This window comes from Nycticebus coucang, chromosome 12, assembly GCF_027406575.1.
Source record: "Nycticebus coucang isolate mNycCou1 chromosome 12, mNycCou1.pri, whole genome shotgun sequence".
Lineage (NCBI taxonomy): Eukaryota > Metazoa > Chordata > Mammalia > Primates > Lorisidae > Nycticebus > Nycticebus coucang.
Window position 1 is genome coordinate 98,567,541 of NC_069791.1, and position 16,365 is coordinate 98,583,905.

At 55.3% G+C, this 16,365-nt stretch overlaps 1 protein-coding gene across 2 annotated transcripts; it reads right to left on the bottom strand.

Moving 5' to 3' along the window:
- Positions 1-2,764: 2,764 nt before the first annotated feature.
- ZNF598 (zinc finger protein 598, E3 ubiquitin ligase) lies at positions 2,765-15,130 on the bottom strand. Of its 2 annotated transcripts, none has more exons than XM_053557154.1 (12): positions 14,836-15,130; positions 8,396-8,508; positions 7,666-7,795; positions 7,119-7,330; positions 6,811-7,028; positions 6,282-6,381; positions 5,717-5,904; positions 5,495-5,579; positions 4,640-5,385; positions 4,028-4,178; positions 3,761-3,911; positions 2,765-3,670 (listed from the first exon to the last, which is right to left on the bottom strand). In XM_053557154.1, the coding sequence occupies exons 1-12, from the start codon at positions 15,052-15,054 to the stop codon at positions 3,317-3,319; spliced, it is 2,667 nt and encodes an 888-aa protein (XP_053413129.1). In that variant the 5' UTR covers positions 15,055-15,130; the 3' UTR covers positions 2,765-3,316. The 2 variants fall into 2 exon arrangements, with proteins under 2 accessions (XP_053413129.1, XP_053413128.1); XM_053557153.1 differs by having other exon boundaries at positions 6,273-6,381.
- Positions 15,131-16,365: the final 1,235 nt, after the last annotated feature.

Below are 16,365 nucleotides of genomic sequence, written 5' to 3' on the forward strand. Positions count from 1 at the left end.
TTACTCATTGAATTTCTCTTGCATTCTTGATAGTTTTTTTTGGGGGGGGTATACAAATGTTAAATGTTAATGTTAATGTCATTTTCCTTAAAACCTTGAAGATATTTCTTTATTGTATCCTAGCATTCTATTGCTGAAAGCAGTAACAGTATGCTTTTTTAAGTTATCTGTCTTTCCTTTCTCATAATGATTGTTAGGATTCTGCTGTGTCTAGATGTGAATTTAAAAATTAGTCCTGCTGTTGGGTGGCGCCTGTGGCTCAGTCGGTAAGGCACCAGCCCCATATTCCAAGGGTGGCGGGTTCAAACCCAACCCCGGCTGAACTACAACCAAAAAATAGCTGGGCGTTGTGGCGGGCGCCTGTAGTCCCAGCTACTCGGGAGTCTGAGGCAAGAGAATCGCTTAAGCCCAGGAGTTGGAGGTTGCTGTGAGCTGTGTGATGCCATGGCACTCTACCGAGGGCCATAAAGAGAGACACTGTCTCTACAAAAAAAAAGAAAAGGGCGGCACCTGTGGCTCAGTGAGTAGGGCGCCGGCCCCATATGCCGAGGGTGGCGGGTTCAAACCCGGCCCCGGCCAAACTGCAACAAAAAAATAGCCGGGCGTTGTGGCGGGCGCCTGTGGTTCCAGCTACTTGGGAGGCTGAGGCAGGAGAATCGCCTAAGCCCAGGAGTTGGAGGTTGCTGTGAGCTGTGTGACGCCACGGCACTCTACCGGAGGGCAATAAAGTGAAACTCTGTCTCTACAAAAAAAAAAAAAGAAAAAAAATTAGTCCTGCTGGCAGTGCCCATAGCCGAGTGGGTAGAGTGCCAGCCACATACACCCAGCTGGTGGGTTCAAACCTGGCCTGGGCCAGCAAAACAATGATAACTGCAACAACAACAAAAATAGCCGGGCATTGTGGACGGCACCTATAATCCCAGCTACTTGGGAGGCTGAGGCAAAAGAATCGCTTAAGCCCAAGAGTTTGAGGTTGTTGTGAGCTGTGATGCCATGGCACTCTACCAAGGGTGACATAGTGAAAGACTCTGTCTAAAAAAAAAAAAAAAAATCAGTCCTGCTTAGTGCTAATGTTTCTTTCTTCATGCAGGAAAAAGCAGTCACAATCTCTCCCAACTCCCCTCTCAGTGCCTTTTGCCCCTGGAGCTCCTCAGGTTCACCCTGGAGCCCCCAGAGCTCTACTCCATGGTCAATTCCCAGCCCTGTTTCTCAGCTCTAGCTTTTGCTAGCATATCCTGGGGAGATGTCCCCACTATGGCATTGTTTAGTTTGAACGCAAATGGTGGTGGGATTTTATTTGAGACAGAGTCTCACTTTGTTGCCCTTGGTAGAGTGTGTGGCGTCACAGCTCACAGTGACCTCCAGTTCTTTGGCTTAGGCGATTCTCTTGCCTCAGCCTCCCGAGTAGCTGGGACTATAGGTGCCCGCTACAACACCCGGCTATTTTTTTGTTGCAGTTTGGCTGGGACCAAGTTCAAACTCACCACCCTCAGTATATGGTATATGGGGCCAGAGCCCTACTCACTGAGCCACAGGCACCACTGGTGGTGGGATCTTAATCTTAATTTTTTTTTTTTTTGTAGCGACAGAGTTTCACTTTATTGCCCTTGGTAGAGTGCCGTGGCATCACACAGCTCACAGCAACCTCCAACTCCTGGGCTTAGGCGATTCTCCTGCCTCAGCCTCCCGAGTAGGTGGGACTACAGGCGCCCGCCACAACGCCCGGCTTTTTTTTTGTTGCAGTTTGGCCGGGGCTGGGTTTGAACCCACCACCCTCAGTATATGGGGCCGGCGCCCTGCTCACTGAGCCACAGGTGCCGCCCTTAATCTTAATTTTTTATTTCTAAGTTTCCTAGTTGGTTCTTTTTCGTAACTTCCTTATTTAGTGAAGGTGCTGCTGCAGTGGGGCCCAGTAGTGTGGGCTCTTGCTCCTGCTCTAAGGACAGTTATTTTTTTTTTTTTCTTTTGTAGAGACAGAGTTTCACTTTGTCGCCCTTGGAAGAGTGCCTTGGCATCACACAGCTCACAGCAACCTCCAACTCCCGGGCTTAGGCAAGTGTCTTGCATCAGCCTCCCAAGTAGCTGAGACTACAGGTGCCCACAATGCCTGGCTATTTTTTTGTTGCAGTTTGGCTGGGGCCTGGTTTGAACCTGCCACACTCAGTATAAGTGTGGCAGGGTGCCCTTTACTTATTTTAGAAAAACATCTGTTTTTTATTATTCAAGGACATTTTCTTTCCTTTTTTCTTCTTTTTTTTTTGAGACAGAGTCTCACTCTGTTGCCCCAGGCTAGAGTGCCATGGCATTATAGTTCACAACAACCTCAAATTACTGGGTTTAAGCAACCCTCCTGCCTCAGCCTCCAGAGTAGCTAGAACTACAGGTGCTGGCCACAAATCCTCACTAATTTTTCTATTTTTAGTACGGGGTCTCACTTTTGCTCAGGCTGGTCTCAAACTCAAGTGATTGTCCCACCTTGGCCTCCCAGAGTGCTAGGATTACAGGTGTGAGCTACCACACCCAGCCTTCTTTGCTTTGTTTGAATGTGGCTATGCATTTAGAACCTTTTTCCTATTTCGGTGTTTGAAGCAGAAAGGGGGGGAGGGTTCAATGTCTGGTCTTCCCTCCAAAATACTAGATCCAAATAACTGAGCATAAATTATTTTGCCACAGTGTTTCAGATATGCAATCTCCTCACCTATTTCTAAATTGGGCTTCAGGATATACTCAGGAGGCGGAGAAGCTCAGAACACCAGCTACGTGCGGTATTGCAAAATAAATTTATTTGAAGATAAACTGTCTTATAAAAGTCCAGAGGCAATTTGAGATCCCAGACTCAGCTTGTCTCATAAAAAGATTCAACTTCAAGTAGCACAATTTCGTGTCTGTTTTTAATCCTGAACATTCTTGAATCATGAAACAGCCAACTGTTTACACAACTAATGTGACATCTGACTCCAGCACCAGTGGACAACTTTCAGGCTTGGGGCCGCAGGTGCAGCAGCCCTCTGATTCTGGAGGGCCCAGATCAGGCCACCGTGACCTCTGGCTTTGACAAAAGGACAGGTCTCAGCACCCCAACCCTACCCTCCCTTGGTACCTTCCAAAAGCATGAGAGCACAAACCAGACCAGCCCACTCCTGAGGCAGGGGATGGAACTTCTGAGTGACTGTGCTGATGGGCAGGGTGGACCTTCCTGGTGACTCCCTGGTAGGCCTGAGCAGGCAGCCTCACCTAGCTGCCTGGCAGCCGGGAGAAGCAAGGAAGGAGAAAGGATGCTCGCAGGTGTGATGGCTCCTGTCCTTGCCGGCGGGAGCTACGTGATAATCCTGGCAATGGCTTGCAGAGAGGGGAAGTCATCGTCCCGGGCGGCATGCAGCGCTTGGTGGCTGCTGACATCACCGTGAGCAAGTACCTGCTGGCAAGTAGGGCACACGCAGCAATCCAGGCCCACCTGCCGGGTGTCAGCCTGCCATGCACTCTTCTTGTTCTTCTTGGACTTGGTGCTGGGAGGCTTCTCACGACTGCGGAAGTCGGCATGTGCAGACAGCAGCTCCTGCTGCTTGGCGGTGTCAGGCAGCAGCACCAGCAGCTCGTTAAAGATCTTCTGGAAGTTCTCCCCAAGCAGATCCCGGCAACTCTTGTAATACTGGGCAGCAGAAATCACTCCCTGCCACCCAGACAGCCAGACTCAGTCACTCCCATCCCAGGCCTGGCTGTAGACAGATGGGTTGGCCACCCACATCCCTGGCCTCCTGACCTGTCTGAACTCCCCCGAGTGGCTCTTGAACTTGCTGAAGCAGGCCTCGTCACTCTGCAAAAAATCCTTGATGGACTGGATGAGCTGTAGGTTCCTCTCCCGAAAGTTCTCAGGGACCAGGTAGGCCCGTGGTATGGGCGATACCCTAGGCCTGGGGTCAGGAGATGAAGAGGTGGTAGAGGTGTCAGCCTTTAGAGTGGCCCAAGTGGAGGGCACCCTCCCCCCAGGCCCCAGTGCCACAGGACCAGGCAGCCCAGCTGCACTTACGCTTTTGTGGTGTTGGTAGGGCTGGGGACGCAGGCTGGGTGGGGGCTGGGCAGGAGGCCAGAGAAGCCAGGGGGTGGCTTACTGACGGGGGGTGCCAGACCTGGTGGGGGTGGGGGTGGTGTACCCTTCGGGAGCACCACAGTGTTGAAGCCTGCAGAAGCAGTAGGACAAGACCTGGAATGTGACTCTCATTAGACACCATTCCCATAGGCTGCCCAGCCCACTGGGTCAGACTCTGCCCATGGGCCACATGTTGCCCCGCAGAGCAGGCTCAGGACCAGCACCCTGCCTACATTTATTCACATGACTGCAGCCCTACAGCATGCTACAATCTCCTGTTTCATAGAGAGGAAAGGGACACAGTGCAGTCAAGGGACATGTGCAGTCAACAGGTGGCTCAAGGCCATGCGAGTTGCAGATGGCTATAGCCTGCATCCTGATGGATTGCTGGCTACAGAGATTGCTGGGAGGCAGGGCATGGGCTTCCCTGCCCTCCCTGCACCTCAGGCCTATTGGCTGTGCTCCTATCTGCACCCATGGACTCTAGCTGCACTCTACTTCCCTATTCTTATCCTGATGTCCAAGAAACAGGCCTGAGCCCAGTGCACATACCTGGGGGAGGCGGCATCCGGGGTGGGCAGGGGCCACCTAGTGCTGGGAAGTCGTCTTGGGGCGTGGGGCAGGGGAGGGGCCCCAGGGGCCTCGGGAGCCCAGGGGGTTCCTTGGGTGTGCTCCGTGCCAGGGATAGGCCCTCTGCATGTCCATTGATGATACCAACTGGCCCTTCGGCTCTGCTGGTGGGAGTGTCAGGGGCCTGCTCAGCCCCAAGGGGCTTTGGGGGACAGTCGAGGGGCAGTGGCTGGGGTGATGTGGCATTGGGCTTCTCAGAGCCCACCTTCTTCTTCTTGCCAATTTTGGAAGTCTGGGTGGAGGCTGGCCCCAGCGGGGAGGAGACAGAGACTATGGTGCATGCACTCCGCAGCTCCTGCCCTCTCTCCTCCTCCTCTGTAGCGGGTGGGCAGCCCTTCTTGCCCCTGCTTCCCTTCCCAGCCTTCCTGGTGGGCTGGCTGCCCCCTCCAGCAGCCTGGGCTGCTGGGCTGGGCTGCGCCATCTTCTTGCTGCAGTTGCTGTTCCAGGCAGAGATGAGGCTGGTAGGGGCAGCACTGGGCTTGGACCCTGAGGACACCAGGGCAGGAAAGTCCTCTTCCTGGAAGGTGTTCCTGCCTCTGGCAGGAATAGGGTACACGAGCGCCAACCCTACAGGGCCTGGGGCTGCTGCTGTGGAGCAGGAGGATGTGGAAGCAGAGAGACTGGGAAAGTCTTCGTCCTTGAGCTTGGGGGCAGGTGATGGGAGGGTGCTAAATCCAGGGAGGGGAGAGCTAGTCAGTAGCTCACCAGGCCCCAGCCTGTCCCACACCTGCCCACCCACCACCTGCAAGGGCCCTGCCCAGCCCCCTGGACACATACCTCATGGGGGCTGCTCCTGTTGCTGGGCCCATCGCTGGGAAGGTTTCTTGGCATAAGGGACCATTTGTTGAGGTTTCTCTGGCACCTATGAAAAATAGAAGGACCCCAGGTCAGACATGGGGACAGGTGCTCCCCATTGCCCAGCAGAGGCCATAATGGTCTCAAGCACCGAGCTCCTCATGAACCAGCCTCCTACCCCCAGCCTAGGCAGAGCTAGCTCACCTGGGCCTTCACCCTGAGTCTGGAGCATGCGTCGGGGACCACGGGGCTCTTCAGATCCCCGAGCTGCTGTCTCCTCTTTCTTGGGCCTACTGCCCTCCTCCCGGTCTTCACTCCTGCGAGTCTCCTCCTGTTGCTGTGCAGCCACTGAGGCCCGGATGGCAGCTGCCACTTCTCGGTCCTCTTCTTCCCTGGGGTGGGAAGGCTGGCTTTCAGGCTGAGCAAGGCGCAGGACCACAGCTTCAGGTAGGAAGAGCCTGGGCCTAATGCAGCTGGGCCTGATTGCTCTGCCCACCAGGGCCTAGGATAAACCTAGCACAATTGCACTGACCTCCCAAATGACACAGACCCTCCTATCTACCCCAAACCACAGGTTGTGGCTAAAACCATAGAAAAGAAGAAGAAACACCTGCCCCCAGAGGGTACTGAGCAGACCCTGCTGCTACACTCAGTATCCCAGAAACTCTGGCCAAAGACACCTAAGCCCATGCCTATCCCAGTTCTGCTACCAGCCAGGCAGTGCCAGGAGAAGGTCAACAACACACAAAGGTCTTCCCACCTCTTGTACCTCCAGCTTCCTCGGCGGCTCTGCTGGGCTCCACGTGCACCAACCCGGCCCATGCGGCTGTACCTGTCCACCTCCTCGTAGTCCTCACCTCCAATGACCCCTGCAACCAGCAGACACCCTGTCATTGCCCCTGGCCCTGGAATGGCAGGGGTGTCCAAGGCCAATGCTTAGGCTGGGACAGCAGAGGCTTCCCAGGCCCCCCATGGCACTTGGACTTTGGGGAAAGGCAGACACCTTGGAGGGTCCACACCAGCCATGGACCTGTATGACCTATGTGCCCAGTCACAGACTCCTGACCCAGGAGAGAGCCCCATGGACTTCAGATCAGCAGATACAAGGCACCGCAGGAGGATGTGTTCCTGGCCTTCACCACCATGTTCACATGCTCACAGCTCCTCCACTGGTGAAGAGGTGGAGGTTCCATGGGTAACCCCTCGTCTGCTGCTAAGCTGTGGTGAGCTGAGTTCAGACAAGGTCTGAGGCCTCCAGAGCAGGGTGCTGGCCATGTGACCCCCGTACACCTGCTCACCCTCGTTCCGGCGTGAGTGCCGCAGTGCATAGCTGAACTGTAGGTCAATCTGGCGATTCTGCCGGGCCTCAGCGCGACTCCGGCTGTGGCAGGCTGTCTTGTGTGCCTTGAGGTCGATCTCAGTGCGGAAGGCATGCGTGAACTGCTCTGTGCTACAGCGGCCCTCCTCACATAGGAAGTGCTTCTCCCGGAAGTGCTCTCTCAGGTATGCGTAGTCACTGGAGTGGAGACAGGGTGTTAGCAGGAGTCCAACCAGCCCCACACCAAGCCAGGGCTTTCGGGGAGGGCTGCTTCTGTGCCTCACCTACCTGTAGTAGTCCTGGGCTCCATCTGCATCACAGAAGTGGCAGAAGTAGTGGTCGCGGCGCAGGTGCTTGAGCAGCTCATCATTGTCCAGGTAGCGCTCGTCGCAGAACTTGCAGAGTGGGTGCCCACGATGTGATGTGTCATCAGGGTCGCCCTGCATGCGGTGCCGAGCCAGGTCCTTGCGTGAGTACCACTTGCGCTCATATGTAAAAATCTGCAGGGTAAGAGGGGCTGGGTACAGGGCAGGGCACCCTAGCCTCCCATCTCTTCCCAGGGGCCAGCATAGAGCAGCATGCAGGAGAGGGCCTTGATGGCACCATGCACCCCACCCCCTATCTCCTCAGCCCTGGACACTAAGAGCCTGGTGGGCCCCTTCAGCCACCCGAACCTCCTCCCTGCCCAGGTCATGTGACACTCTGGGAGACCTGCCTAAAGCAGCTCCGAGCCACCCAGGATCAGAGGCAATGTGTGGACAAGCCTCTCATGGCTGATAGCTCCGTCTCCTGTACCACCACTAGTGTGGCTCTTCTGGGGTCCCTGGGGGTGCACCTGGAGGTGTTGGAGGCATAGCCGGCAGCAGAAGAGCTCATGCTGCTTCCGCATGTGCTGCTCCAGGTCCCCGAAGAGGCTGAAGGGTGGCAGCTCTGGGCACCGCGGGCACTCATGCTGCAGCAGCTGCCTGGGGAGATACCGAAAGCCACCCACTATCCCTGGACATTCACCTGGAGTAGGACCACTCAGCAGGCCTTCAGGCCCACAACCCAGGCCAGACACATGCAAGACCATGAGTGGGGTCGCTCTGAGACCCAGAAGACAATGGCTAAGCCCAAATAGGACCTGGGTCAGAAGCCCTGATTCTATCCCTGAGCCAGTAAGCTGCCCCTCCCCTGGAAAATGGGAACCAACCCTGTGACAACTGTGCACTTTATTAGGTTTTTGGGCCATGGGCTAAAGCCTGATTCATAAGAGCTCATGTGCCCCTCACAGAATCCCAGAAAGCAAAGGCCGTGCCCACACTGCTCACCACCTCTATTGCTACACTATGGGGGTAAGGTGAGCACTCTGGTCACAGGAGAAAAACTCGCAGATGTCACACAGCTCGTCCTTGGAGGCTGAGACAGGCACCTGGCCCTGACATCACATACATCACCCCAAGTCTCCTCAGAGTTATGAGGAGCAATGGAGGTACCCAGGGTACTCCTGTCCCCACCACAAAGGTCCACACAGATACAGATGGCTACAGAGACCCTCGGACTCAGGGCCTGAGGATTCCCCTCACCTGTATAAGGCAAACACTTGTCCATCTGCAAAGTAGATGTCATACTTCTTTTCATGCTGCAGTTGGTGGAGGGGGATGGTGGCAAAGGCAGGAAGCTTCTTCCCAAAGACCACCTGAAAGTGAAGCCACAAGTGAGTGTGCGGTAAGCAGAGCTGCAGACAGACAGTCTCTGGGTATACCACTGAGGCTCAGAAGAAGAGGTGGTCCTCAGAGAACTTGGTGAGCAGTGGCCACTAGTGCCCAGGGCTCCCTTCCTCATGCCAGACCTACCCTCCTGGGGTTGCCAGGCAGAGAACAGAGATACAATGCCCCGCCTTTCCACTAGGCAGCCAGGAAAGTCCCAAAGTGGCCACAGCCCACCCCATGGGAAGCAGACTAACTTTCTCTTGGCTTTCACAGGAGAGGAGACACATTCCAAGCAGCCTCTAAGGAAGTAAGGCTGCCAGCCATGATGCATCAGTTGACCACATATCAAGGTCTGGTCACCCTCATGCAGCACCCCTTCCCTGCATTTCCCTGATACCACAGAGTGAGGACTCCACCACAGAACTAGCATCTTAAGCCAATCACCTTGGCCACTCCTTGTCTGTTTTTCTGAACTGTCTAGGGTACCTTGGGGACCAGCTGATGGTACTCAGTAGGACTGGCACAGAATCCCACAGCCAGTGCCCATTTCTCAGAGGTGTCTAGTATCTGCTGGAACCTGGCTACTCTAAGACTCCTCTCCGGTCCCTTCCTGCAAGGGCAGGAAGCAAGGCCTTATGGGGCATGCTGCTCTGTCCTCTGCAGACCCTTGTCCCCAGTATGGCCTGGGGTCCCTGCTGGCTCTGGATCCCCCACACCCAGGGCTCCCTCACCCTGTAGTACCCCTTTCTCTCCATGAAGCTCATCTGACAAGGACTCTCACTGCCATCACATTCCTCCTGGGATCAAGCCCTTCAGGGGCTATCTTCTCTCCACTTGGCCACTGCCCCTGAGCCTGGCACTGGTCACTTGCCTCAGAGTTCACAGAGAAGCTCTGAGGCCTCACCAGCATGTTAGGGGACATCCTTACCTTGGGAAAGGTCATGTCAAAGTCATCTCTGCTATGTTTGGCCTTAACCAAAGAGGACATTTGTGACCAGAACAGCCATGAATTTGGGAGAGTGAGCCCCACATACACTTGTGGTGCTGGGGTGGCCACACCCTACCCCCAGCAGCAGGATAGTTAAAGATGGTTCCCCAGGAGAGTCAGAGAAGAGTCAGGAGAGCTCACCTCCACTTTTGCCATGACATGGAGAGAGAGTTAGGAGACCCAAGGCTAACCCTCAACCCTACCTGTCAGGAGCTGGGGGCACCATGACCTAGCCACACCATTCTAGAGGACCCGGCTTAGATGGGCAGCGGCCCAGACCTTTCTCACTCTTGCCATCATGTCAGGCTGGGTGGGGTGGATCTGGCCACTTGCCTCAGCCCAGGGGATGCCTCAACCCCTCCCATGACCTTCCTCAAGTGGGAGGCACAGCTCCACCCATAGGCCCAATCACAAAAACTGTGGGCCCACAGGGACAGTCTACCTGCCCCTGACTTTCTTCCTTCCTAATAGCTTCCGCCAGGCCAAGTGTGGGGAAGGTTCCTGGTCTTTGCTTGCCTCTTCTCATGGGACCTGCCCTCCCAAGGCAAGCGAGCTCACACACAGCCCTGCCTCCCAACCTCCCCAGCCCAGACCCTGGCAGGCGCACATGGCCCCTGGCGCACTGCCTGCTGGGACTCACAGGCACTAAACAGTGCCACACCCCACTGCAGCTTCTTTGAGGCAGCACAGGCAGCAGATTCAGAAGCTCTGGTGTCTGCCTGCAAGGCGGCCAGAAGAGCAGCCATGAGGGAACTCCCTGAGGCTGCCAAAAAGCATCCAAGCTCAACAGACTCAGCAAAGGGAGGAACAACTTCCTTCCCCAGAGGAAATCTGTGCCGGGGTGCCCCCTCAGTGCCTCCGCCTCAGTGCCTCTCCTCTCAGCTGTGTGCTCCACTCCGCCCTGGGTGACGTCTCTTCAGGCTTCATGGAGACAGGCCAGGACATGGCTACAGGGAGGAGACTCATTTCCTCTTGGACTACGGGGGGGCCTCAGGGCACCCTTACCATGTGTCTCCTCAGAGTGCTGCCTGTGTGTGGGTGCAGTGCCAGGCCACACTCAGGTCACTGGAGACTTGTCTGTCTTTGCCACCCTACAGTCCCCGGCACCCAATTCCCCAAGCAAAGCCTGTACACTGCAAGCCCATAAGAAACCTCTGTGGGACCGCGTTGGTGGGACAGGTGGACTCGTAGTCAGGACAGCTTCTCTGAGGGGACCAGGAAGCAGCAGAGGAGAGGTGAGGAGGCAGGGTCAGGAAGGGTCAACAGTGCCCAGCAGGAAAGACCCTAGAGCAAGAGAACTGAGGGCATCAAGGTACACAAGCCAGGAAGCCAGGCCTGCTGTACTACACTAAGGGTGCTCCTCGTGCTCTCAAGGCAGCAGGACCAGAAGAACATGCAGCAGGAACAGGGTAGGGGTTTCGGCGATCCATCTGCACAGTGGACAGGATAGGCAGTCTGGTAGGGATACCCCAGGCTGGTTTAGCTGAGCCAGCTGGGAGATATGGAAGGGAGGTCCTGGGTCCCACAAGAGAGGCTTAGAACAGAACTGCCCCAAGCAGCACTGGATCAAGGCTGGGCCTGCTTGAGAGTGAGGGGAGCAGGCTTGGAGCCACAGGGCCGGGCATGGAGAATGCTCACTGCTGGTGGAAGCCTGAGAGAAAAAGTGACAATGAGACAAGAACTAGCCTCCCAGACCAGAGAAGCAACTGGTAGGACAACAGTATAACCCAGTGTGGCCAGTGTCCTCATCTCCAGCAGAGGGTGAGGGCAGGCATGTGGCTGGACAAGGTTGAGGATGACGGCCTGGTGGCCAGGCCAGGGATGGGGAGGGATCACCTCCCAGTAAGGTCAGGCTGGGCCCTGTGGGAGAGGGCCAGCCTGGGGCTACAAAGGGAAGGAGGCTGGGAGACAGGAGCTCCAGATTATCTGATGGGAGGGGCCGTAGTCTAGGGGCAGGCCAGGCCTAAACACCAGAGGAGGGGCTGCCCTGGGCAGCATATGACTGAGGAGATGGGGCACACTGAGGGAGCTGCAGGACAGCCAGGCCCATCCCCAAGGACAGTGAGAAGTAGATGGGACAAGAGGCCTGCTTAGGAATAAGAACCCCCGCCATCCAAGGGTGACAGTGTCTGCCTGGGGCCTCGTGGTGGGCACTCAGTAGAGTGCTGAGCAGATGAAAAGATAAGTGGTGCTGCCAATGAACTTCAGCAAGAGCAAGCCAACGGTGAGGCCAGCCTAGGCCTAGGAGGGGACACAAGGGGCCCTGGGGATCACTCCCAGAGGTTATCTAGATAGCTTAGGTCCCCAAGGAGCCCAGATGGGGACAGGAGCAGGGATAAGCTTACAGAATGGGCCAGGACTACAGGGTGATAGGAAAGGGACATTAATAGTAGGAAAACATGGCTTGGCACCTGTTGCTCAGTGGCTAAGGCGCCAGCCACATACACCCAGGTTGGCGGGTTCAAACCCTGCCCAGGGCCTGCCAAACAACAGGGACAAGTATAACAAAAAAATAGCTGGGCACTGTGGCAGGCACCTGTAGTCCCAGCTACTTGGAAGGCTGAGGCAAGAGAATTGCTTAAGCCCAAGAGTTTGAGGTTGGTGTGAACTATGATGCCACAGCACTCTATCAGTCTTAAAAAACAAACAAAAAAAACACAGTAGGAAAACATGACCTGAGTTGCCAGGTCTGGCCTCCTGACCTGGGCCTTGGGGTAACTGTGGCCTGGCCATTGGCACCCCCTCTCACAGCCTGTGAGGTAGGGGTAGGGCCACAGTGGGTGGCATATAGCCCCTCAGGATTCCTGCAGCACCAGGGACCAGGAGGAAGTGCCACATGAGACAGCAATGATGGAAAACAGCTTATGAGAAAGTTGTACCGGCTCTGCGCCTGTGGCTCAAGCGGCTAAGGTGCCAGTCACATACACCTGAGCTGGCAGGTTCTAATCCAGCCCGGGCCCGCCAAACAACAATGATGGCTGCAACCAAAAAATAGCCAGGCATTGTGGCGGGTGCCTGTAGTCCCAGCTGCTTGGGAGGCAGAGGCAGGAGACTTGCTTGAGCCCAGGAGTTGGAGGTTGCTGTGAGCTGTAATGCCACGACACTCTACCCAAGGTGACAGCTTGAGGCTCTGTCTAAAAAAAAAAAGTTGTACCCAGAAAAGGGATAAGAACTCCAGGGGGTTTGCTCAGCTGTGCCCACTAAGACCAGTGCAGCCACCACCTCTCTTCAGACAGGGCACCTGCTGGGCAGTCCAGGCTGACCTAGCTCCTTGCCTGCCCAGCAGCCCCACCTGGGCCTCCAGAGAGACAAAGTCTCAGTCAAGGTGCATGGCTGTTCTACTTAGCATCTTGGCACACCTTCCTTCCAATTTCCACAGAGACTTAGTCCCGTAAGGAAGGGCAGGGCAGAGGTAAATTCCTGACACAAGACAGCAGGGCAGGGAACAGGAAGGGCCAGAGTAAAGCTGCAAGTTCAAGAGTGGGAGGAAAACAAGAGAAAAGGAGAGGACAGGAGAGCATCAAGCTGAGCTGGGTGGCACTTTTCACGTAACACCAAACTTCCTAAGACTCCCCACTCCTGCTGCCCAGAAAACGTGAGTCATCCCCAAGAGAAAGCCCAGGTTGGCCAGGGGCACTTCAGAACAAGTCCACTGACGTCTCATGTCAACAGTCCCTTGTTACAGAGGTTTGGAGGTTGTGGGGCCTGAAAGGAGTGAGAAGGCAGACGCTGGCTATAGTAACCACATGTGGTGTTCACTCATTTCCTGCATGGGACCCGCAGCCAGGCTGTGACCTCGTTCATGAAGACCTCCACAGCACCTTCCTTCCTGGAAGGAAGCTACAAGTGTGCTGGAAGCCTGGCTGCTGGAGAGTTACGTCATGCTATGCTAGACTGGCTGGCAAGGCAAGCTCTGGTCAAGCTGGGAGGCACCCTCTGAGTAAGCCGCAAGCCAAAGACGCCCTAGATCTCTCCTGGGTCTGGGCCTGCCTCCTTCCATTGCAATAGACCCACAGCATCTTTTTCTATCAGAGCACAAGTGGATACTCACAAAATGCTCAGAAGCTTTTACTGTGTCTTTAGCTCCTTTAATATGTCTACCTTTTTTTTGAGACTGAGTCTCACTTTGTCGCTCTCGGTAGAGTGCTGTGACACCATAGCTCACAGCAACCTCAGACTCTTGGGCTCAAGCCTCCCGAGTAGATGGAACTACAGGTGCTGGCACTAGGCCTGGCTATTTTTAGAGGTGGGGTCTTGCTCTTGCTCAGGCTGGTCTCAAACCTGTGAGCTCAGGGCAATCCACCGGTCTTGGCCTCCCAGAGTGCTAGGATTACACTGCACCCAGCCAATATGTCTACTTTTTATAAAAAAAAAAAAAAAAAAGAAGAAGAAGAAGAAGAAAAAGAAAAAGAAGAAGAAAGAAAGAAGAAAAAGAAGAAGAAAAAAAAAAGAAGAAGAAAGAAAGAACCTATTCCTCAACACTGCTTCTAGGGAAATGAAAATCAGATTCCCTGACAGACATCACCAGCAGAAGCCTGCTACGAACAAACAACGGGAATTTCACAATGCTGGAGGCAAACAGATCTCTAAGCACAGCAAACCAAGGGAGCTCCAGCTAGGTTATCACAGCTGCCACTGCTGAGAGGGTAGGGGAAACCTCCACGGCGCCTTCTGACTCCAGGATTTCCAAGTCTGGACAGAGTCAGAAACGTTTCCCATTCACTATAGAGCTGAGCCCCAAAGTCGGAACTGGAAAAGAGGAGGAAACTTACTAACCCTTTTACCCCTTCCCACCCAGAACCTGCAGACCTTCCCCTTGGGTAGGCAGGTCAGAATGTCATCTCCATTCAACAGATGGAAAAACCAGTCTTGGAAGGAGTCTGCTCAGAGCCACCCAATGAGCTCCCAGAAACGCAGATGGGCTGGAAGCGCCCAGAGTTTGGCCCTCTGCCTCGAGGACAGACTGCCTCTTGCCTTGTTTCCTCCAGCCGAAAACAGACCTCTGAAAAATGAACTCCCAAAGACAAGGTCAGAGTTCTCGATCTGATCATGACCCTTCCTGTGGCCCAGGAGGAACTCCCGGGATACGAGGACAAGTCCCCAGGCTCCGTCCCCACAAGAACTGCTCCCTCCTCCGCCCAGCTGGGCCGCCTCCTGCCTCCCGGCCCGGACGGCCCTCAGTCTGGACCTACTCCCAGCTGGGTCGACCAGGCCTATTTTGTGGGAACCGGCACCGCCAGGCCCGCAGCCAGACAGCGGAAAGACAAAGTCCCCTTCTGGCGGCCCGGCGCAGCGCCCGGACGCGCCCCCTGCGCCTCGGACGTACCTGACGCAGCTCCTCGCGGCACACCGCGCAGTAGCGCTGTTCGCACAGCACCCGCATCTTGGTGGAGCAGCGGTAGCACACCGGGTGGTCGCAGCGGCCCAGCGCCGTGGCCTCCAGGTCGCCGCAGCACAGCACGCAGCTTCCGCCGCCCCGCTCAGGCGCCGTCACCGCCGCTTCCAGATCCGTGCGCCGCCCCTCGGCGCCCGCCGCCGCCGCCATGGTCCGGGATCCGGCCCCCTCCCGGCCGGCGCGGCGCGGCCTGGCTCCCGGCGGGCCCGCCCCTTCCGGACCGACGTCACCGCCCCGCCCAGCAACGGGCCCGCCCGACGAAATGCGTGACGTAACTTCCGTCCCAGTGAGGAGCCGGATAGAGCGGCGCCACCCCCCCCCCACCTCACCCCGTAGCGGCGCTCTAGCCCGAGCCGGCCCCTCGGAGGTCCGGCGCTGCCCGCTTGCGTGTCCCTGGCTAGTAGTCGTCCCCTGCCGGAGGCTCCGCGAACTGGGGCTGCCGGACATGAGCGAGAAATAATGTTTTAGTTTAATTTTTTAGTTTAAGTATTGCCAAATGTTCATGGGCTGTACTTATTACTAACATGGTATTCTTTCTTCATCTGAAATTCAAATCGAACTGGATGCCCTGTATTTTTATTTGCTAAACATAGCAACGGTCTCTACACAAAAGTCCGCCTGGTCACCAGGCTCCCCCACTCTGCACCCCTAGTGCCGGGTTCAAATCCCTTTGTGAAAGACATCACAGTGAGACACCGCCACCAGACCAGGGGCAATCTAGCCCAGGTCCGCTGGAGAAGGGATCTATGGAGTGTCCTCTTCACACCTGCCAAGCATGGAGCCTGCACAGAAGATCATTCTGGCATGTTTGGATGGAGCTGGCAAATCCTGGGGCTTTGGATTTCTGCAGCTGAGGACCGGGCACACTCAGGACTCCCTTTCTCTGACAGTAAGCAAGCTAGTTCAGATCTGAATCCTTTTTGAGAAGAGGCAGCATATTGTGAAGGAAAGAGCCTGGACTTTAGACTCACACAGAAATGGGCTTGAAAACTCAGTTCTACAACTTAATTGCTAGTGACCTCAGTTGGCTCATTCAAGCCCTTAACTTCATTTGCAAACCATGATCACCATACACAATAATGCAGATGTACTAGCCCCATATAGATGTCTCTTCCACCTTCATGAAATCCCACCAAAAGAACACCAAAAGAGTAAGAAAGCCATTAATCCTCCAGCACAATGGCCAGGTACAGTGGCTCACACCTGTAATCCTAGCACTCTGGGAGGCCGAGGTGGGTAGATTGCCTGAACTCACAGGTTCAAAACTAGCCTGAGCCAGAGCCAGACATTGTCTCTAAAAATAGCTGGGTGCTGTGGCAGGTGCCTCTAGTCTCAGCTACTTGGGAGGCTGAGGCAAGTGAATCGCTTAAGCCCAAGAGTTTGAGGTTGCTGTGAGCTATGATACCATAGTACTCTACCGAGGGCAACAAAGTGAGACTCTGTCTCAAATAAGTAAATAAA

What these genes read in the sequence shown, in the direction of transcription:
- ZNF598 (XM_053557153.1), bottom strand. Translation starts at nt 15,054, where the DNA reads ATGGCGGCGGCGGCGGGCGCCGAGGGGCGGCGCACGGATCTGGAAGCG. An exon ending in TATGCCTCCAACACCTCCAG is followed by an intron (nt 7,331 to 7,665) that starts GTGCACCCCCAG and finishes CTTACCCTGCAG; the next exon opens with ATTTTTACATATGAGCGCAA. An exon ending in GACTCAGGGTGAAGGCCCAG is followed by an intron (nt 5,580 to 5,716) that starts GTGAGCTAGCTC and finishes TATTTTTCATAG; the next exon opens with GTGCCAGAGAAACCTCAACA.